Source organism: Phocoena sinus, chromosome 19 (genome assembly GCF_008692025.1).
Source record: "Phocoena sinus isolate mPhoSin1 chromosome 19, mPhoSin1.pri, whole genome shotgun sequence".
Taxonomy (NCBI): domain Eukaryota; kingdom Metazoa; phylum Chordata; class Mammalia; order Artiodactyla; family Phocoenidae; genus Phocoena; species Phocoena sinus.
Window position 1 is genome coordinate 28,566,503 of NC_045781.1, and position 23,876 is coordinate 28,590,378.

Here is a 23,876-nt window from a genome sequence, read left to right on the forward strand (position 1 = left end):
CCAGACTGTCTCCAAGCCCCACAAAAGCGTTCCTCCCAGGCAAAAACAGAAGATGACACACACCATGAACCAGATTTTCCATGACAGACTTATAAGGAGCAAGATCATCTCATTGTTCCTCCTGCTACTTAAAATAAAGGTAATATTGATTTTAGAGTAGCAGTTCAGGTCCTAAGGCGTGATATTGATTAGGCGTCTGATGAGAATTTGCAGGGTAGCCTTCCCCAGACCTACAGCTACAGGGCATCTCCCCACTGGGTCAGGCCTCTGTGCTGACCTCCACTGTTACAGGCGGTGTTTTTCTTAGGAATTCTTGGCCCTGTTTAGTCTAGGCACTGTCCAGAAGCATTTATTTTACCTGATGGATGGCTCAATCCAGCCTGTCTCTTACCTTAATCTGACCTCAAAGATGGGAACTCTTTTGTTCTTAGTAAAAATGAAGACTAATTTTGACACTGTTTAGAATTACTTTCTTCTCAGTAGCAGTAGAGTTCATGTTGAATTTTTTGCTGTGAAACTTCTTATTAAAATGCTGTATTCTCACTTTCCTTTTTTTTTTTTCCTGCTACTTTGTAACAAGGCTCACTTTATGGATATATATTTTTTTAAACAGGAAAAGGTGCCTCTTTTAAAGATGCCATTATTAAACCCATGAGACTCCTCAATTTTAATGTTGCATCAAGGAAAATAGTTTCCTTGTGGTTATTGTGATGTGGTGGCATTCAACATACTCCATTTACAGGTTAGGTTTTATAATATTTACAAGTCAGGTTCTGAGGATATTTTCAACAATCTAGTAACAATTAAGGGATAAATTGTTTAGTGGCCTAAAGGATATAAAGAATCCCTAGAAATCATCCAAGAATAATAGTTTCATATTAAAGTTTTGACTTTCTACTGTAATGAGACATGTATCAATATTTTCCTCCTGTGTCTGGAAATTCTTGCCGGATTGTTCATGGGGTTGATTTGAGGTTCAAAAGTGTTAACACAGGCTAAGGCACTTAGTATAGTGCCTGACACATAGTAAGTGCGCACTCATGTCAGCTGTTATTAGCTGCTATGATGAGATGTTAGCTGCTTTTTCTGTCAGCCCCAATAGCCGGCACAGCCCTAGGCACACAGTACAGTATTTAGGTAGATGTTCAGAGACTGATTAATGTCTCAGACATTTGGAATTTCCTTCCACACTTGCAGTGTCAGAGCCAATTTTATGTCTTTTCTAAAATGATCTAAGTACCTGACATCCTTGGGTCCTTCACTTGGTTACTCACAAAAGCAGCTGCATGAATTTTGGCCATTTCCATGTCTGCCTGTCTTCTCTGTTAGCTGCCAGGTAGAGCTCTGGTTTCAGATTCTTTGCAGTTAGAAGAGATAATAAATATTAACATTTCTAGTGCAGTACTGGACACAGGAATAGGTAAATGTCACCTGATTCAGCATCATGGCTGCTGGTCAATTCTGCCTTTAGGGAGACAGTTCTGGGAAGTGGGGTTGTGGCTTCCGATGAGGTAGAAGTTAGATAGTTATGTCTTATCCTAGTAGTTGGTACCAAGGGGATCTTACACTTCTTTTAAATTCTCTGGTTGTTGCACAAAGGGGCAAATCTGTGCAGCAGAACGTTGGTGGAATGGACAGGCAGCTTCGTAAGTGGAGAAATGGCCTCTGTTTGGCTCATGAGTACAGAGTCATATTGCGGGTGGTTCATGAGTCATCTGAAATGCACATTTAATCTAGACTTGTGGCCTGTTGGTGAGGCTGCTGCTTTTTTATCATCTCAAATGGCTTGTCCATGTCAAAACTTGCCTTATTTCTCTGTTTACTTTGAATCAGGAAAATGTTCACGACCACATTTGGAATTCCTCGTCAAGTGTGTCTTCGGTCACATCACCCCTGGCTACCACCAGCACGTGACTGTTTATTTTGGATGTCCTTTTCTGATGTTCAGCTAATTTAACCCACAATGAAGTTAATCCTTGCTTCTTTGGAAGAGTACAGATTTACTTATTAGCCGCTTCCAGAGATACTTGCATTTTCATGCCAGTGAGTATATAATTCCACTGACTTTTGGACCCATCTACTCACATATGCAGTGGATGGCTTTTTAAAGTCAGGATTTAGATAGAGCAAATCATAACTGTCCTGAGTTATCTGAAGTCCTCTTGAAGGTTAAAAATGAACATGTGTGGGACAAACATGGAGGAGTAGTGTTGAATATTCTGTTGGCCCATTTATCTTGCCTTCTTGTGCAAGAGAGAGAAGAAAATCAAGCTACTTTGGAATTCAAGTTTTTACGTCTTTCTCCATGTTTATAGCATTCTGACTAAAAGCATAGATGCCGCTTCCATATACTATTTGACCTTGAGTCCTGGCTCTGCTACTTACTAGTTGTGTAACCTTGGGCAGATTACTTAATTTCTTTTGACCTGTATCATTATCTGTCAAGTAAGGATAATTATAGTAAGTACAAGGAGGGTTGTTATGAAGGTCAGATGAGTTAATTTACATAAAGCATTTAGAACCAAACGAAATACATGGTAACTGCTATACAGTGTTAGCTATTATTTTTATTAGGAATTAGTAATTGCACAAATAAAAAAGATGAAGGTGTAAATCATTAAGCAGGGACGTTTAGGGACGTTCTATGGGACGTTTAGGCATTGTGTCTAGCCTTGCGGATTTATATTAGTTAAGGTAGGTTACAAAAATCATATCAAAATACTATACAATGGCTTGGACATAATAAAAATGTATTTCTTGCTGAGGTATTTCTATTGCTGATCTAACAGTAATGAGTAGGGAAACGGCTTGGTGGGATGGCTTCCTACATGTGTTCCTTTAAGGATGGAGGCTGGAGGAGGTTCTGCCATCTTCAGTACATTGCTTGTAAGGTCACCTGAGGTTATCTCCATTCTAGCCACTCAGAAGGGTAAGAGAACATGCAGAAAAGTGCTTAGGAGTTTTGTGTGGGCCAAACCCGGAAATGGCACTCATCACTTCCTTTCACATTCTGTTGGCCAGAACTTAACAGCTACCAGTCTCGGCCCCAGAGTTTTTCAGGGGTCTGTAAAAATGTACAAGACTTGAAAAACATGCATTGACTCCAAATTACAAACATAAAATTGCAGAATTGAAATGAATATGTGTTTCATTCAGTGTTTATAAAAGGTAGCCTCTGTCAGCTCCATAAGTTGTTACATTTAGTATTCATCAAATGTTATTAAATTTGAGATTAATTTGTAAGTTGGATTTTCTGATTTCTCAAGAATTCCCAAGTATGCCCGATGATTGTTGAGATTATAGTCAATCATAAATGAGCTTCTCAAAGCCCAATGAATTCAAATGGAAAATGTTAAAAATCCCCTCATATTTTTCTATTGCAAAGAAACTTTAATGTGACATATGGGTACAACTTAATATTTTTATTTGGCTGTTGAGATGGGGACTTCAAAAGTATTAGTGATCATGGCTTAGACGATCTTAAAACAGTCCTGTTGTTGCGTCTTAGTGTATGGCGACACATTTTAGTTGCTTTGAAAAGGTATGTGATGGGGTTGACTAAACACATTTTGCATTTTGAACTCATGTTTTCCCCTTAGGCTGTTCTCACCACCCCCTTCATTTCTAATAAAATATTTGTTGCTGTGATATCTAAGAACATAAATTATACTGCATTTAATAACCCAGGTTCTTGGTCTTGGAGATGACAGAGAGGAAAAGTGACTTCTCTTTTTGCCAGTCATGTTTGAAGGCTAGGGTTGGATTGGTCTTCCTTTTGAGTCATCCCTGGCCTCTGGGACCATGGTTTCGTCTTCCTAAATTTTCCTGTTCTTCCAAAGTGAGGCACTTCTGAATGGGCATTTGGGAGATGTAGGTTTTTTTGGGTTTTTTTTGCAGTACGCGGGCCTCTCACTGCTGTGGCCTCTCCCGTTGCGGAGCACAGGCTCCGGACGCACAGGCTCAGCGGCCATGGCTTACCGACCCAGCCGCTCTGCGGCATGTGGGATCTTCCCGTACCGGGGCATGAACCCGTGTCCCCTGCATCGGCAGGCGGACTCTCAACCACTGCGCCACCAGGGAAGCCCAGGGTTTTTTTTTTTTAATACTTTTTTTTCTTTTGGCTGTGCCACGTGGCTTACAGGGTCTTAGCTGCCCAGCCAGGGATCGAACCTGGGCCCCTGGCAGTGAGAGTGCTGAGTCCTAACCACTGGACTGCCAGGGAATTGGGAAATGTAGTTTCAAAAACCACTTCTTATGATGGATCTTGTCATGGGTTATTTCATTGCAGTAGCTTTCGGTTCTTGTTTTTTTGCTCAGTCCTGCCAATTGGAATTTGATTTGTTGATTACAAAAACAAAATGTGCAGAATAGCTCAGAAGAGACTTTGATGTAGATTGGAGCTGTGGTATAGACTTTCTTGAAAGGCATAGGCAAAATAAGAAATAGGGCCGTTGCTTCTGGTCAGGCATTGCAGGGACCCCTGTGAGTGGAGCACGGGGGAACTTCCCTCCAGGAAGGGAGTGGGAAGTGAATTCATACTTCTTGTTCCTCCTACAGTCATCTCCACTTCAGTGGATGGCAATTTCATGCTTCCAGTTGCTCAGGCCAAAAATCTCAGAGACATCCTTGACTCTCCTTTTTATATCCCATGTCTTAACTGTTAGCAAATTGTCCCCTCTGTCTTCAAAGTGTATGTAGAATCCAGCCACTTCTCACAACCCCTGCCTCTGCCATTCTTCTCCAGGCTACTAGCATCTCTCTCCTGGATCCTTGCCATGGCTTCCTAAGTAGTCTCCCTGCATCTTGCCTTGCCTCTCTCTATGTGCAGCAACCAAAGCAAGTATTTAAAAAAAAAATTCACATCATTCCTCTGCTCAAACCTTTTTATGGTTTCTCATAATGTTATAATCCAGCAGCTCCACTCCCAGTTACCCAAGATACACGGAAATGTATGTCCGTACAAAACTCACACATGCAAGTTCATAGCAGCATCACTCATAATGCCAAAAATGCCAATATGCCCAAAAGTGGAAACAACCCAAATGTCTATCAGTGATAAATGGATAATCAAAATGTGGTATATCCATACAGTGGAATATTTAGCAGTAAAAAGATGAAGTACTGACACATACTACAAATGGGTGAATTTTGAAAACATTATGCTAAGTGAAAGAAGCCAGTGACAAAAAGCCACATATTATATGATTTCATATCCAGAATAAGCAAATCCATAGAGACAGAAAGTAGATTAGTGGTTGTCAGGGGCTGGAGAGAGAGGAATGAGGAGTGTCTGCTAATGGTACAGGGTTTCTTTTTGGTGTAATGAAAATATTCTGAAATTAAGCTGTGGTGATGATCGCATAACTCTGTGCATATACATTCTGAATTATAAACTCTAAAAGGGCAAATTATATGGTATGTGAATTACATCTCAATGAAACTGCTATTAAAAAAAAAAAGAAAAACAACCACAAACCCTTCTGGCTTTCCGTATGATGTGTCCCCCTTCCATCCTGTTGTTAGACAAGGCAACTGCTTCCTGCCTCAGGGCCTTTGTACTTGCGGTTCCCTCTTAGAACTTTCTTCCCTCAGGTATTTGCATGGCTGGTTACCTCACTTCCTTTTGGTCTCTATTTAAGCTTTACATTCTCAGGAGGCTTTCCCTGATTACCCTAAAATAGCACTGTCCATCTCATTGCCTGATGGCCTTCTTTATGCCTTTACCCTGTCTTATTTTTCTTGATGTCCTTATCATCATCTGATATAGTATATATTTTCTTGTTTGTTTTTTTGTCTACCTTCCTCTATTAGAATGTGAACTCCAGGAGACAGTGACTTTGCTTTTGTTCATTACTGTATCTGCAGCAATGTAGTTCAGATCTCTTTTCACCATTAGCATGAGAAGGAAATGGATTTCTGTGGCAGTGTTTTGGGAATAGACTATATTTGTACGGAGTATTCAGTGTATCTATCTGGTACAATGTTCGAAGTCAACAGCCTGGAAACAGTTTCTATGGGAAAGGTAATTTTGGGTCAGAGGGTAGAATGGAACTCCTCAAAGGTGTTGTCAGATAACTCTTTCTATAGATGGGTAAGTTTTCCTACCTTCTTAAAAAATTATTTGCATTATGCTAATATATTACATAGAGTATGCTAATATATTACGTAGAGTGTGCTAATTTTTGTATCTGCCTTATGGGTTCAAGGCCTTTGGTTTTATTTGGTCTTAATTTCCTACCCCTCTGCTGTCTTTTCCAGAGGTGGAGAAAAAAGAAAAGAAAAGAATATATGTGTGTTTTAAAAAGCAAGTATTTAGTTTGAGAGGCCTTCAAAATTCCATATCTTCTATTCCTGTTTCCTTTTCGTACTTTCAAGCTTAGGTTAAAGGTATCGCCAGTTGCCCGAACTCTGCAACTTAAAAGGCACAAGTCACTAGATGGCACTGAAGCATCGTTTCTTCACATAGCAGAGTCCTGGAACCCTTGTGTTATTGCTTCAGCCGACTGGCTTTCTAGGTGTCAGGGAAATTGTTTTATTGGTAGAGGGCATAGTTTAATATATTCATCTCCACCCCTAGGCAGCTATTTAATACCCTGAAACATGGCCCTCTTGTGGCCATGGCCTGTTAACTATGCTTATTTGGTATAATAATTAGCAGAATTTCTCACTAACAGGGGTACTTACCAACACCTCACATCTTCCCTGTACGTGATGGATTGTACATTCTGCGGGAAAAGTTGGGAAGGTCAAAGCTTAACCTCTTTCTAACAGGGCTACTTTCTGCACATTTGCTCAGAATCGGTTTATATTAACTTGCTTTTGAGCTTCTTCATACCGGAGGTGTGAGTAAGGTAAACATATTTGAGCTTTTGTGTAATAGCCCAGTGACGGTTTGTAAACACAACACTGTTAATTTTCCAACTCTGAGAATGATAGGAAAATAAATGAATAGCAGCCTGAATGGTTGGATGACACTCGCTACCCAGACTGTGTGTGTTGGAAGTGTGTCATAGGAACAGTGGGTCTGCCACAGACACCACATTTTAGGTTAAAATTGGAGAAGAAAATTACACATGGGATTTTAATTTTTTCCATGGTTGTAAGTTAGGCCCCATTGAATTCTCTGCGGTTTTACAAGCCCTCTTAGGCTCCTAATATTTCCACACCAACAATTTTAACATTTACTTTAGGACATGGTTAGAGTTAACTGACAGAAGACCAAACAAGAGAAAATAGGTTGAAAGCAGGAAATACTTTAGTTGGACCAATAACTTACCACCTCTCTGACCTTAGGCAGATCGTTTACCTTCTCTGTGCTTTGGTTCTCTCATTTTTAAAAATTAAGTTGATGATACCCACCCTTTTGGTATCCTCTGCCAGGTAAAATGAAGTGAAAACTCCTCAAAATGCCTTTACTCATATTCGAAGCTCCAGATAAATGTAAGATGTTGATGTAATTCCTTAAGAAAGCTAAGAGGATTTTTCTTTGTTGATTCCCAAGATGAGTTGTGGAAACCTTAGAGACTGGATTAACATAGTCTGGGGTCTCTGACTGCTGCATCTGTGCAGGTAATACCTAGTTTCTGTGCTCTGTCTGGCTTTGTTCCCAAGTTTTACTTACATTTTTAAAACTATGTATCAAGTACTTCCACTTAGTTGTTCTGCCCTTATTTAAACCCACTTAATGTGTCTGCATTTAGTTGCAGGAAGCAGAAATCATGTAAGATAGGGAAATAGATTCTTACAAAGTCATTGAGAGGACCAGAGAAATGGAAGGCTGAACCTCTGGAGGTGGCCTTCTGAAACAGACTGGCCTGCCAGGTGGACTGCTAATCTGTCACACTCAAGAAGGCCAGGGATCAGGAAGCCATTGGATAACCTCAAAGCTATTGGCCAGATCCTGGAATGCTGTTGCAGAAATCTTCAATGTTTCCACGACTGTGTAGCCTACAGAAAGAGTCAAAACAGCAAGAAGATGGCCTCCATTTTATTTCTGCCTTCTAAATCTCATATGGAGCCTTGTAACTGGTAGAGCCGTATCCTCATCCAGAACCCCTGGCTGCAAAGGGGAAATGTAGTTTTTAGCTTTCCATCCTCTGCAGCATAGGAAGGCACCATGATAGGAGATTGGAAGGCTGCTGAGTGCCAGTCCATCATATCCATACCCCTCTCCCTCGGCATGTTTAAAATCTCATATCTTTACCTCCAAATCAGTATTTCATTTATAGCCTAGCACAGCAAGAAGTTTAGTAGGCCTTCAGTAGATGTGTTGTTAGTGACCTTGACTTCTTTATTTCTGTGTATGGTCCCACCTTTTTTTACACTCTTTGGCACCAGATTAGGTTCCAGATTTACCTACCTCGATGTAGCTCTTGGTGCTTTTTCATTTCTATCGCCATCTCCTTGTTCAAGCCCAGCTCATGTCTGTCTGTGCTTTTTAGTCTCCTTATCTGGCGCCCCAGCCTCTTGTCTTGGTTTCTTTTAACTAGACCGTATTATTAATAGATTAACGTTTAAAAAACAAAACAGCAAATAAAATAGCACACTTCCATTGTGTTCCTGTCCTTCTCAAAAGCCTTTTTGTGGCTCCTCATTACATGTAGGATAGACCAGCTGGCCTGACTTTCAGGACCTTCCATAATCTGGGTACAATCTATCATTCTAATGTCATCTTCCATCTTCCCCCTGTTGAAATGGAATTTTAGCCAAAAGGTCCAATTACTGATGTCTGAGAATCCTGTCCTTTACTAATTTTTCAGCTTTGCCACGCTTAGTACCTGTATTTAATTTTCTACTTTCTTCTTCCCATTTGTTCATGCCCTTGGTCATGTTGGTGTGTATTTTTTTTATGTTTTATTTTGTCCTTTCTTCACACTTACATAGCACAGTTTACTTGGGCTTTTTTTTTTTACTGGTATTGTTAGTTTTCTTTTTGTGAACGTATATATCCTCTTTTTTTTTTTTTCCATGTAGACAGTATAAATATTTGTTATGGATTGATTGACTTGTTGATTCTTAATGGTTTAGACATTTACTTGTCTGGGAAAAGGGGGATGGTGAAGGGTTAGTGTGGGGGCTGAAGCAGAGCTCTAGCTGTGTGATTTTGTGCTTTTGATTTCCTGTGAAAGGACAAATTAACTATTTGCTTTGAGCAGGCTAATGCTGTGTTTTGTGGATTTAATGTTTGAAAAGGGCCCTTGGCTGGAAAGCCCTGGAGCTCTTTCTCCCTGTTTGCCAGGCTGGATGAGCTCCATGTCTATACCACTGCATGGCAGTTTGCTTAACAGGGGGTTGTGAAATAGCAATGGAATTTATCTGTGGTTTCTTGCCAGAGAGTAGGAGGAGGAGAGGATTTGGAGTAAATCAGACATGCAAATTAGCAAGGCCCATGGGCCTTAAGTAACTTGCACAATAGAGTCCAAAGAAATTCAGTTTGTCTTCTTTCTGCCTTTTGTTTGTGCAGGGTGTGTGTGTGTGAAAAAGGCAGCTATTATATATTTGTTCTAAGCCAAAAATTCTTAACTTACTGGCTTCAGGAGCCTTTTAGACTTATATAGTCGTCCCTCAGTATCTGTGGGGGATTGGTTCCAGGGCCCCCTGCAGGTACCAAAATCCAAGGATGCTCAAGTCTTTATATAAAATGGCGTAGGTTTTGTATATAACCTACAAATTTGGCTTTTTGGAACTTTCTGGAATTTTTCCCCCCTGAACGGTTTTGATCTGTGGTTGAATCTGCGGATGCAGAACCCATGGATATGGAGGGCTGAATTTACTGCTAAAAATTGTTGAAGACCCCAAAAAGCTTTTGTTTACATGGGCTATATCTATTGATATTTACCATATTAGGAACTAAAATGGAAAAATATAGACATATTTATTAATTCATTAAAAATAGCAAAAAAAGTCCACCACATGTTAACCTAAATAATATTTTAATGAAAAATACATATTTCCAATACAAAAAATTAGCAAGAAGAGTGGCATTGTTTTATATTTTTGCAAATCTCTTTAATGTCTAGCTTAATAGAAGCTGGCTTCTCATTAGGTGTATTTTGTTGCAGTGTGTTGGTTTGGTTGAAGTATATGAACAAAATCCAGCCTTACACAGACACTGATGGAAAGGGGAGTATATTAACTGCTTCTTCAGCTATGAAATGTAAATATTCCTCTTTGATATTACACCAAAATTCAACAAGTCATAGTTTCGTAAAGGTTATTTGCAGCGTAGAGTCTGAGACCATATCAATTATCTTTTCCTCCTCTGTTATATTGCCTGTTGATCTATTTCACACTTTGGATGGATCTCTTACTCATGCATGATTTTGTAACATCAGGCTTTAGTCAGCTGGAAAATTACTGGTTCACTAAATTATGCAGATCGTGCACATGTGGACACATTTCATTATACGATGTCAAAAGTCACATTCATTAATATCACCATTGATCTTATCAGAAAAGTCCTTAAGTATTAGGAAGTTGTCAAGGGCAAGGTGAGAAATACAGATTTTCAAAATTTCCAATTTTTGCTTGAAAACTCAAATTTCATCATTGGCAGCAAATATGGCCAGTTGAAATGACAGGTTCACTTCATTAATTTTTTTAAATTAATTAATTTATTTTTGGCTGCGTTGGGTCTTTGTTGCTGCACGCCGGCTTTCTCTAGTTGGTGGCGAGCGGGGGCTACTCCTCGTTGCGGTGCACGGGCTACTCATTGCGGTGGCTTCTCTTGTTGCGGAACACGGGCTCTAGAACGCGTGGGCTTAGTTGCTCCGTGGCATGTGGGATCCTCCTGGACCAGGGTTCGAACCCGTGTCTCCTGCATCGGCAGGTGGATTCTCAACCACTGTGCCACCAGGGAAGTCCCTCGCTTCATTTATTTTTGAGAAAATGTTTGCTGGATTATAAAGTCTGACTAACCATGTTTTGTTTGTCAGTCGTTTTCTCAAGTAAAAATGGTGTTCCATGAAAAAAGTGGCTAGTTTATTAGTCCACGACTCAAATAATCACACAAGTACTTTTCTTTGAGACAACCATTTTACTTTGAAGTGCTTCTGTATACTTCCCATTTTGTCACACAGTATACTAAAAAGAAAGACAGCATACTTCACATATGAGTTTTAATAAAGTTAATATTTTCTTAGTGCTTCATCAGGGGCATTCTCAAGTGAAACTAGCTCTCTTTTCTCTTCTTACTGGACTGCATGGTGTGGAGAATACAGTGATTACCAGTGCAGTTTGGTGCTCTTGGCTTGATTTGTGCTAAGGTACCTGTAGCATTACTCACCGTTCTTTTGAACCATCTGTGCAAACGTCAACACAGTGAAAAAAGCAAATGATAGTATTATGAAAATAGTATTGATCTTGCAGATCTTTTGTTGAACCATTGTGCTAGAGCAGTTAGAAGATTTGAATGGTTAAAAATTCAAAGAACGGAATAAGAATTTTATGGGTTTTATTGTTTTTAAATTTTATTTATTAATTTATTTTTGGATGCGCTGGGTCTTCATTGCTGCGCATGGGCTTCTCTCTAGTTGTGGCCAGTGGGGGCTACTCTTCATTGTGGTGCGCTGGCTTCTCATTGCGGTGGCTTCTCTTGTTGCGGAGCACTGGCTCTAGGCGTGGGCTTCGGTAGTGGTGGCATGTGGGGTCCGTAGTTGTGGCTTATGGGCTCTAGAGCGTAGGCTCAGTAGTTGTGGCTCACGGGCTTAGTTGTTCCATGGCATGTGGGACCTTCCTGGACCAGGGCTCGAACCTGTGTCCCCTGCATTGGCAGGCGGATTCTCAACCACTGCGCCACCAGGGAAGTCCCACTTTATGGGTTTTAGCTTCAAGGTTAATTTCTTCTCCATTCTGGAGCTTTGCCTGAGTGAGGCAATGCAGAGGAGAAAATTTCTCTCCTCTTCTGGGCTTGCTTTCAGCTGAGGGTTTAATTCCTGGAGCTTGAGTTTTTTGAGTTTAGGAAGCACAGGGAGATTCTCTATTTTCGGTGATTAGTAATGTTTACCTTAAATCAGTTGGTTGTGGTTTTTGTTGTTGTTAGAGAAAAATATATAATAAGTGCTATGTTTGAGATGACTGAGATCACCATAGGACTGCCTGTTTGGGACATTTTTGAGGCAAGGCTTCTCTAAAAAGAACCTATTTTGGGCAACATCTGAAAATTATTTCAGTCAGTTGACCTCATTGACAAGCTTCTGACTGTTGTATTAGCTTGTTTGCTTCTTTCTTTTCTTTTCTTTTTTTTTTAATACTTGGAAGGTAATCTTTCTGCTTCTTGAATTGCTATCAGGCTGTCAGATCTCGAAAATAGCATCATCCCATCGCTGTGGTGAATATAGCCTACACTTGAGACAGCAATGAACCGATCCTGTAATAGAAGAATCCCAATTTTCCAGTTTCTTTTTTTCCTTTTTTTTTTTTTTTTAACTTCTTGGGTGGTTGGGGCATATTATTGAGACAATTATTACATTTACTCAAGAGTTTGTCTTTTCTATTAAAAAAAAATTCCGTCTAAGTGCCTCACGGTGAAGAGGAGGAGATTGTGTAACTGGAGTCTCCTCTTAACTGGTCTTTATTGTTGAAGAAGACTAGTTCCTTTGTGTTTCAGCTTGGCACACAGAAACAGTTTTAATTTAACAGTCCAGCTCCTTTAATAGATCAATTCTCCATTGTGTTTTGAACTTGGTGCATTCCCAGGGTACTCTCTGAGCTATGGGCTTCTTTGGAGAAATTGGGGCGGGGGAATCAGGGAGGCTTAGTCATTTGGGGTATGATTTATAGTTTTATCCCAAGCCTCTTACTCATTACTGTTAGACAGGGAAGGTAATTAACGTATGCAAATGTCTGCTGTGTGTCTGATACTCTACTAGGTGTTCTGTCCATCCTCATCTAATCCTCATGGCGTCTCTCTGATACATCCTGAGCTTGTGCGCTTTTTCCACCTTTATTATTACTACTATAGATCAAGTCATCATTTATCTCTTGCTTGGACTTCCATACCCCCAAACTGGTCTCCCCACTTCAACTTTGCACAGCCTTCTCCTTCTCCACACATCAGTTGGACTCAGACTTTAAAAATGTAAATCAAATTGTGTCACCTCCCCACTTAAAGCCCTTCCATGACTCCCCATTGAGCACAGAGTGAAATCTTTGTGCTCTGACAACGCCCCACGCCATCTGGCTTCTGCCTGTATCTGAGAACTCATCTACCGCACTCCCCAAACACGTCCACTGTGCTCAGACCTGCTGGGCTTCTTTCTATCCCAGGCTGGTTGTTCCTCAGGGCCTTTGCACCAGCTGTTCTTCCTGCTTGGAACACTCTCTTTAGATCTTTACTCTGGGCCTGGCTTCTTTTTGTGACTTGTGTCTTACCTAAAATGACACCTGCTCAGTGTAGCTTCTCTGACCAGCCGAGCTACAGCAACTTCCCTCTATTTGTGTCGTGCATTTTATTTGCGTTAATTTACCTGGTGTAGGTGTAGAATGAGGTTCTGCTGCTGTCAGATGGTCTGGGTTTCAGTCTTGGTTGGCCCTGCCACTCACTGGCTGTGTGACTTTGGGCAAGTTACGTAACCTTTTAGTCTTCTCCTCTAGAAAATGGATATAATAATCTTATGTCCCCCCATTATGAGAATTAAATAAGTCAAGACATAATAGTTTCTGACACATTGTATATGCCCAAGAACCGTTAGCTATTATTATTTTAATGTGATTAGTGTTATTAAAATGATTTTATATTTTCTTATTTACTTATTTGGCTATTTTTCTCTTCCACTTAGAATATACACTTTATGAAGGAAGGAACCTTATCTGTTACATTTGCAAATGTACCCCTAGAGCTTAGGACAGTGCACGGCACAAGTAGGCACTCACCAAAAATTTGTTGGTTATTAAAATCTGAAACATCATTATCCCTATTTTAGAGATTGTATAATCAGGGTTCTGACAGGTAAAGTTACCTACCCAAGGTTAATCCTGATTCCAAAGACCACGTTCTGTCCATTACACCAAAAAACATTAGTGTATATTTCTTTCCTCCAAATTCTGTCGTGTTTGATACATGATTTTCAGGTTGCCTTTTTATACATCCTGATATGACTCATGAAATGAAAACAACCGTTTCTGTGAATATGAGGGGTCAAGGCCAAGAGTTAAACCCAGAGGAAAGTTCGGAAGGTGAGATATACACAAACCCACCAAATTCAAGGGGTGGAAAAAAGTTACCCGACTCCTGCCTTGGGGATGTGCAAGACAGTGACCTTGGGATTGGACCGCCTGAGGAGATTCATGTGCTTTGACTTCTTCAGGGAAAGAATCTCTGAAATCATAAACCCCTACTTTGGGCTCTTGTACTTCTTTTGTCATCTTATCCTAGTGGGGCGGAGGCAGAAGTTGAGAAATGGAAATGTTGGCTTCTGCAGCTTCTAGGAAATTGTGGGCCGGGCTCTGCCTTTGCCCCTGACAGAACATGATGATGGTCCTTGGGGGCTTCACTGACTCATTCTTTTAAACAGCCTTTTTCTACTTATTTTTATTTTTGGTAAGCCGTGAAAACAGTGTGAGAGTGCCTGACACGCAGGAAAAAATACAGACTTTGGCCACTGTCAGATCAAGGTTCAGGTTTCGCTGGGCCGCTTCTGGGCTGCGTCTTGGCACGTTAACTTCTCTAAACCTCAGTTTCCTTGTTTATATAAAGGGGATTTGCATGACAACTCAAAGAGAGACCTTGCCTCAAGTGTCTCGTGTCTTTCTTCAGTATGGATCATCGACCCTTTTGAGAATTTAATAAAAGCTATGGATTTTCTCCTTAGAAATATGCCCATACACCCCGAATTTGGCATGTAATTTCGTAGGGTTCATGGAGCCTCTGAAACCCAGGTTAAGCATGTCTGCACCAGACCAGGGTCCTTATGGTTATGGGAAGAGCGTGTGTGCGCACACGCGCTTGCTTTTTTTTCCTTAGGAGCCAGACCAGTTTGCTTCCTGCGGTCTCTTATTAATGTTTGTTGAATGAGGGAATTTAACTAATTTCTGAATTGTTTAATCACCTTGAGCTTGATATTTGGTTTCCTTTGCCCTAGGGCCGGTGATAGTGCCAGCTTCATAACTTCGTCTGGGCATGCCAGTAGCCACTGCACTGTGCCAATAAATATCTGAGCTTGTGGTTTTTGCCTTAGGTAAACTGTAGAGGTGGAGTCAGGAAACGCTTAGAAGATATCTTTGATTTATACTAATGTGTAAATATCAGGAGCCAACCCTTGAGGGGTGGGACCTGAAAGTATTTGGACACTAGATTGGGCCTGACCATCACAGTGTGTGAAATTTTGCTCATACGTAGAATGTAGAATATAAAATCATAGGGCTAGAAAGTCTTAGAGACCATTTAATCTCATTCCTCCAGATCGATTAAGTGATTTGTCCAAGGTCAGTCAACTGGTGTGGTGGCAGAGGTCAGGGCATGAAACTCTCCGCCTAAATTCGTCCTCTACCCCCATCAAGAGGGTATCCTTCACCTCCTCTAAAACCAGTACCCTCCACTGTCTTCTGTGTGGTTTAACAACCTTTGAGACTAAATGCAGCCATGTTAATGCTGAGTAACATCACTGTCTGAAATTGCCTTATTTATGAATGTCTATTCCCTCTCTCTTTCTCCTTCTGCCCCAAACATCAACCCCACATGGACAGGAATCTTGTCTATCTTATTCAATTCAGTATCCTTAGAGCCTTATATGCATAGTAGATGTGTAATCAATTTTGGTTGGATGAATGAATAAGGAGTTTTCCTGGCAGTTCTTTTAATAATATCAGAAGAGTTGGGATTTCACCTCATTTTCATCAGTAATTTAGCAAACATCGATTGAACCTCCTGTATGTCAGACACTAACAGGCCCGGGAATGAATGAGATATGGTGCCTAGCTTCAAGAAGTGATAATCTAAATACAGAAATAACAAAGTCAAGAGCAGCAAGCCAAATTTGGCCCGCAATATTTTTTTTTTCTGAATATAATTTGAATGCATGCTCCATTACTTCCTGTGTCTTTTACTCACCTGCCTGGCTTCTGATGGTATTTGAGTTCACGTTTTAGGTTCTATAGATCAGTAGTTTCTAAGTATGGTAGATCATCACTTTATCCCAGAAACAACACACACACAGAGGTACCCAGACCCTATCCCTTTGGGCTGGGGCCTTGGAAGCTGTACAGAAAAATAGTAACTCCGTAGGCAGTTGAAATGAGCAGCCAGTCTAGCTAGATACCTCTGCTTTACAGGTAAATGTGAGTACTTGTCTTAGAACCCGGACCTGATGTTCTACATTAATCACATTTCCTCTTCCTCAAAGATTTGTATGTTCTTTTCAGTACATGCTTGTGTTCTAGGGGCCTCTGGAACAGTCAGATCGTGTGTTTGCTGTCTGAACACTTACACTCTGAAAACTCCTTGAAGTCATGTAGACAAATGAATGTAGACATCAAACAAATAATCCCTGAACTGGTAATAGCCCCATTTGACTCTCCTTGTGTCTTTTCACGTATGGGGGTTATCTCTTTGACTAGATGCCAGCATATAAATTGAGCGGCGTTGGTTACATGGAGATGTTCAAGAGTAAATCCTTTTTTTGTGGAACAAGGGAGTTGCATTTGTGGTTTTCCAGGATTCCTCTTCCTTGACTTGGCAGTCCTATCTCAGCAGATCTGAAAATAGGTGAGCTGTCAAGGTGTTGGCAGTGATAGGCTCCTCTGGGTGGGACCCAGGGCATCCTACCAGCCAAAAGGAGAGGAAGCTTAAATGATTTCACATTTGGGCTTTACTTATTATAATTGCTGGAAGTGGTAAATTGGGTGTGACAAATCTAACAGGTAATTGCCAAGGGGGTTTCATTACCAGCCATGGAGTAGATAAATGATTTTCCTTATGTTAAAAAGCAAAATCAAACTAAAGAAAGAAAAATTAGACTATATTTGGAGTTAGAATTCAGAAATTGTAGATACGTGCACGCATATCAAAACTGTTTCAAAACTGTTAACTTAGTTCACTTCTCTCTGTCAGGGTGGGGTGGCGCAGAGAAGTGAAGAGAGGGTGTGATTGATGAGAAACTGTAAAAGAGGGTAGGATTGGTAAGCAAAGTTTCTTCTTCTAGGATTGGTACATATTAAGTAGCCTTTGGACAACACTCAGCTCTAAACACCTGTGTTAGAGCTAAGATTTTTTGATATTATCATCGTCTGTGTTTTACTTTTGTGTATACATGACCAGTCTCAATAGATTTCATTCATTGGTAACTTGATTGGCTTAATGAAAATATTTTTAAAAGGCATAGTAAAGCACAGCAGTACGACTTGAGGATCACATGACTGCAATGTTTCATTCATTCAATAAATATTTGTTGAGTGCCCACCTTGTACTGGGTATACCGTGATAAACGAGGCAGGATGGCAGCATATAAGGAAAGGGATTTTTGCCTCATTGGTTTAACTTGTAACCTAGCCTTGCACAAAATAGACACAAAATAATTACAGAGGGTCCCCAACTTACGGTGGTTCAACGTATGTTTTTTTGACTTGACGATGGTGTGAAAGCCATACACATTCAGTAGAAACTATACTTCGAAGTTTGAACTTGGATCTTTTCCCAGGTTAGCCACGATCCTCTCTTGGCTACAATCCTTTCTTGTGATGCTGGGCCGCTTGCAGTCAGCCACGCAATCACGAGGGTAAATAACCGATACACTGACAACCATCCTGTACCCAGACAGCCATTCTGTTTTTCACTTTCAGTACAATATTCAATAAATGACATGGGAAATTCAACACTATCATAAAACAGGCTTTGTGTTAGATGATTTTGCTCAACTGTAGGCTAATGTGTTTTCTGACACATTTAAGGTGGGCTAAGCTATGACGTTTGGTCGGTTAGGTGTATTAAATGCGTTTTTGACCTGATGTTTTCAACTTAACAATGGCTTTATCGGGATATACTCCCATCATAAGTTGAGGAAGATCTGTCCTGAATGAAGGAAGAAAGGAAGATAGACTTGATCTCTGCTTTCATGGAGCTTACAGTCTAGTGGGAGAGACAGACAAAAAGTAAGCACAAATAAATAAACAGAATATATGATAGATAGTGCCTGGAGTGAGGACGCTGTTTTCGATAGGCTGGCCAGGAGTGGGCTGGTTTGGGAAGAGACCCATGAGAGAGAGACAGTCTCGCAAAGCCGGGGAGGAGAAGTGTTTAAGGAACAGAAGGAAGACCTGATGACTGGTGAATAGTGAACGAGGGGAGGCTTGCGATGGCGTGGAAACATAGGCAGGGGCTGTATCGCGATAAGCGGTTTGGATTTTTTTCTGTGTGTACTGGGAGCCCATGAAGAAGGTAGAAGATTTTAAGCAAGGGAATGATCTGATCTGATCTATTTTTTTAAAAGAGGTTGCTCTGAGTGCTGTGGAGAATAGACCATAGGCAGGGAACCAGAGGAAGACCAGGAGGAGGCCCTTGGAGCGTGGTCGGCGAGAGATGGTGGTGGTGCCTTGCCCCAGGGGCGTAACAGTGGAAATGGAGAGAAGTGGGTGGATTTGGAATGTATTTTTGCAATAGAGAAAATTGGTCAGCGGTCTCAGAGAGTTGCATGAGAAAGTTGGCACACACAGAGACACACATTCCTTTTCATGATGAACATTCTTTAAAAAGCATTTGTTGGATTATGGGATTATTATTGCCATTAAATGAGAAAACGACTGTTTTTGAAGTATGGAGAGCCCTAGGAGAGGAGAAAGCGAGCCGTGTGTGTTGCTCAGGGTGGTACACAGCTATGGTTCTGCGGGTCCAGGCATTTTTGACAGCGTGGATTCAGGGAAGAAGGGCAACACACACTGTGTATCTTTTGGCAGATCAGAGCATAATGAAAATAAAATCAGAAAATTCAACTCTGGTTCTTGAAGGAAATAGGATTCAGAAGAGATTATCTCAAATCTAGTTTATGAGATAATGTGCTCTCTTATAAACACAGACATCGGTGATGCATTTGGAATGTCTGATTTATTCCTCTGGATTCTTTTTGACTGCTGTGAATTCAGTGATCCACTTGGATAGTCTCTGTTACTGTGAAGTTTTAATAGGTAACAGTCAGAAACGGAGGGGGAGAACATAAAAGCAAACTGAAATGCTAATAGCTGGTACTCTGAAACCATTAACTTGAAGCCGGTTCTTCCTGACCTAATGTTGGAACATAAGGTGGCAGAGAGGCTGAGTGTAACTGGTGCACTGGTTCTTTAGAAACATCATCCTCGTAAGAATCACGCACCTTCAGTTTCCAGGGCAGCAGCCTTTGCTTTACAACTTGCATGTCTTTGTGGAAAAGCTTGAAATTCACACCGTCACCTTATGGATCAATGGTAAAGGTGAAAACAGCCCTAATGTTGTTGGAAGAGGCAAAGCAAGGCAAGGGGTTCCTCTTAATGGAAGATGCAACCAGTATTTGCTAGCTAATTTTGATTTTGGTGGTCATAAAAATCACCCCAGAAGCAATCCCAGATAGAGGTCATCTACTACCACACATTTTACAGATAGGAAAACTAAGGGTTTGCCTGACATTAAACATTAAGTATACATGTACCTGTTGGCCCAAGGAAAATAGAGCAAGTAGAATTTTAAAAACAAAATTAACTTTCTTTTGTGTTAGATTTCATGCAAACCTCATCGTTCATTTCAGGCTGACTCATATAGTTTCAGCAGATTAAATTTGAGACCTAATGTTGAACAGAAAGGGGAATGACATTGATAAAAATGGATGAGATTAATGCTGTGTTGGCAGGTGACATTTTTTTCCTAAGCTTTTGAGTTTTTCTTCTTCCCCCTCTTTTAGTTCATCTGCAAGTCTGGCATATTGACTAATCATATAAACATCTTTCATCTTAAGTCTAAGTCTGTATAGTGTGTCCCTAGCAGACTAGGTGAGTCAAGTGAAATTATAGTTCAGTCAAGCCAAAAAATAAAATATCAGAGAGAAGACAGTTGAGTCTGGACTGCATAGTTGAGTGATGAAGGTTCAGACCAGTCAAGGACACTGAATTATTCATCGTTGCTGGTTTATGACAGAGCAAATCCAGATATGTGTTACGCTGATTCCGTGTGATTGGGTAATTCTAGGGCTGGCCCCTCTGCTTCCTGTCCCACTTGAGTCTCCTTGCTTCCCTTAACCATAAATTGTGGGTATTTGGAAATGCCATGCTTTTGTTGAGAGTTAGCAGGATTGGCGTGAAGATCAACAAGAAGCAAAGTGGGTCACGTTTCCTTCCCTCAAGTGATGTTCTGTCAACATTTATAGAATATGTGCCCCGAATTAGAGTCAACTGTACAGATTCCTGAGTTTAGGAAATTATAGTCTGATGGGTCTTCTCCAAATTTAAACCATAACTAAAGTTTGTAAATTCTTCGTGTTTCATCTTTGCTCTTTCTTTACTCTCGACCTCCTTTTACCTCTTGGGCTACGTGCTGTTCTGCTTTTGATACAAATTTGACCTTATTCTCGTTCACCCTCTATCTCCATTTCCCTGTCTTCCTGGAAAATACTTGGTACTGGATGCTTCTTCAGTCTCACGGGGGCAGTTACCTCCCGGGGAGTAGGGAGAGCTCAGGCATGTGTCTCTTACTTGTTCGTACACTGTGCTCTCTCAGTCAGTGTGCAAATACATTGTATTTTCCTATTCAAGCCTATTGAGTAAGTAATAAGAACTAGGTGCTGGAATAAATTAACCACAAGCCAGATTTCATTTTGGAAATGAAATATTTTGGTTTAAGACTGTATTACATTTGTAAAGCTGTAATATATTGCAGTGATGAAAGCATCTTAAAATCTGTTAGAGCTGTGCACTTTTAAAATTGTTCATTGCTATTTGTTTTTTGTATGTGTGTGTATGCTTATTTACATACATACAAATATATGACTACATCTGTGCTCATTTGCATACTACATAAATAAAGATATTCTCTGAGCCAGGACTTTGTGTGCCAGCTTTAAGCCTGAATTGAATTTTACGGATGAGAGAGATAGCCTGAAAATGGAACCATTGGCATAACCTTGTGTGTAATCCTACTCGCAGGCAGAGCTGTAATGATCTGTAAAGTAAGCTCAAGATCTACAAAATGTTCAGGGAACACAGGCAGAAGCCTTCCCCCTACTCTGCCCCATGAGCTAGGTTGTTCTCCAAAAGCAACAAGTACTACTTGTCTTTTCAGAGAGCCGTGATGAAGCCCTGAGACTCTTTGTGGTTTAGACTTCTTGTGAGTATGATTCCTCTGTACCCTCAGCCTAGAAAAACTTTACAGGCTCTTGGAATTTGATGAAAGTTTCCTAACTTTGAAGCTCGAGAAGGCTCTCATTTCTGATTAAGCAATTGTTAACATTTTTTTTTTTCCTGGCCAAATTCCATGATGCGAAAAATCATATGTGGTTGCTCTATTTGGAGAACAGTATGTGGCCCCAGATGCTTAAGAGCATATCTAGTTTAGAAATCATGTCAACTGAAAATGTGTGTTTTTGGTCTCTTTTTCCCTAGCCTTTCTGAACTTTTTGCTTTCTTCAGATTCTCCATGTTCTTGTTTTATTTTATTTATTTTTTTGCTTTCTGACCTTCGCACGTACTTTTCATGGTATCTGGAACACTTTAAAAAAATGGTGGTAAAATACACGTAACATGAAATTAACCATCTTAACCATTTTTAGGTGGACAGTTCAGTGGCATTAAGTACGTTAACATTGTTGTGCAACCATCACCACCTTCCATCTCCAGAACTTTTTCATCATCGCACACAGAAACTCTGTACCCATTAAATACTAACTCAATTCCCCCCTCTTCCCAGCCCCTGGAAATGACCATTCTATTTTCTGTCTCTGTGGGTTGAGACTCTTCCAGGTACCTCATATAAGCAGTTGTGTTTTTGAAATGGCTTATTTCACTTAGCATAATATTCCTCAGGGGTCATTCATGTGATAGTAGTATCAGAATTTCCTAACTTTTTAAGACAAATAATATTCTATTGTATGAATATATCACATTTTGTTTATCCATTCATCTATTGGTGGATACTTGGGTTGCCTCCGTCTTTTGGCTGTTGTGAATAATGCTGCTGTGAAAATTAGTGTCCAAATATCTCTTTGAAACCCACTTCTCAGTTCTTTTGGGTGTATACCCAGAAATGGAATTGCTGGATAATATGGTTATTGAATTTTTAATCTTTTGAGGAACGGCCAGACTGTTTTCCATCCCGACCTGCACCATTTTACATTCCCACCAACAGCGTTTCTCTACACTCATGCCAACACTTGTTATTTATTTATTTCTATTGGTAATAGCCCTTGTCACTGGGATGCTTTTGACCACCTTTCCCTCTGCTTGGCTAACACCTACTGGTGTTTCGGTTCTCAGCTCAGATGTTACTTCTGGCAAGCCTTCCCCCAGAGCTCTGTATCCTATCTTTTAAATTAGGTGCTGTCGTCTTTGCATTCTGTATCATAGGACTTCCTGCATTTGATTATAGTTTGCTTGTTTAATTTTCTGATACTTCTACCATGTGTTGGGTTCCATGATGGCAGGAATATCTGTCTTGATAGATCTGACATGATCACTATTATCTCCTTGGGACCTGGCTCTCAGTAGAGGCAGTGGTTGGAATGTGCATCTTTAAGTTTAAATAAATATTTCCAGTGTACTGTGTTATGCAGCCCGGGTTTAGTAGATAAACATGTGAATTCAAATCCTGGCTTTGACTTTTACTAGCTTTGAAATCTTGAACCAGGTATTTTGTCTAAGTCTTGGTTTTCACTTCTTTAAAATGGGGGAAATGATATCTGCTTCATCCTTGTAAGACTTTTGTAGTGATTGAAAGTTAGCATGCCTGTTACAGTCAATAACCATGAATGAAGTGAGTGAGAAGAAGCAGGGGAACAGAACTCCACCATTTTCAGTCTGGCTGGCGCTGACATTAAGATGAAAAACAGGAGAAACAGACTTCAGGAAGTTAGGAAAGGAAAGCGTTGACTTTGATTGTGAGCTTATGGAATCTTGGGTGCTGGTGGGGACTTTCACGTTGTAATATCCTGGAGACAATTTGATGTAGGTTTGGGTTAGAGATGAGATGTTGAGTGTTACCTGTAATGAACTCATTTTAAGAAGATGGGATTGCCTAAAGGAAGAATGTTTTGTTGAGGGGGAAGAAGGAGAAGAGTAGGGTATGTCTGCTACTCAGAGCAGAGGAAGAAAGACCTGAAACAGAGACTGAGAAGGAGGGAGGCTAGGCTAGAGGAATAAAAGGGAGGAGATTTTATAGAAACCAAGGGAAAAGAGGATTTTGAGAAAGGAATGCATGTACCTAACGGTGCCCAATGCTTCCCAAATGACTGGGAGGATGAGGCTGCATTTTAGCCAGAGGAGTTGGTCACTGATCTTGGGAAGAATCGTTTTAGTAGAATGACAGTGGTAGAAGCTAGGTCATAATGGGCATTAGGGCAAAATGAGATAGTGAGAACTTGGGTCATTTATCTTAGATGGTTCTTCAGGAAGTTTGGCAGGGCAAAAAAGAACGCATTGGGATGGTAGCTGGGGTGGGAAGTGGGAAAAGCCAAGGAAGGGTTTAATTAATTAATTAGCTAATTAATTAACAATTTCTTAGGGTGGCAGGATTGTTTTTTTTTTTTTAAGTCTGAGATAATGTAAGCACAAAGGATGAAGAGAAGAGACCTGTGGAGAGGAAGAGGTAGCTTGAGGATATAAAATAGAACTGTGAAGACAGGCACATGACCCCAGGGAAAGCAGGAAGGAATGGAACCATGAGACAGGCAAAATTGTTGGCCTTTTTAGTCTATTTTTAAACTTTTATTAAC

At 40.4% G+C, this 23,876-nt stretch overlaps 1 protein-coding gene across 7 annotated transcripts in view; it reads left to right on the plus strand.

Moving 5' to 3' along the window:
• FTO (FTO alpha-ketoglutarate dependent dioxygenase) overlaps positions 1–23,876 on the plus strand; it is a 377,562-nt gene that overhangs the window by 54,706 nt on the left and 298,980 nt on the right. The window contains exon 1 of one of the 7 annotated variants that reach the window (XM_032612140.1): positions 2,023–2,043. The exons of the other annotated variants lie outside the window; for them this stretch is intronic. Within the exon in view, the coding sequence (XP_032468031.1) occupies positions 2,038–2,043 (6 nt within the window). The 5' untranslated portion in view covers positions 2,023–2,037. Of the gene's footprint in view, positions 1–2,022; positions 2,044–23,876 lie in introns of those variants that run through there. 7 annotated transcript variants of the gene reach the window in all.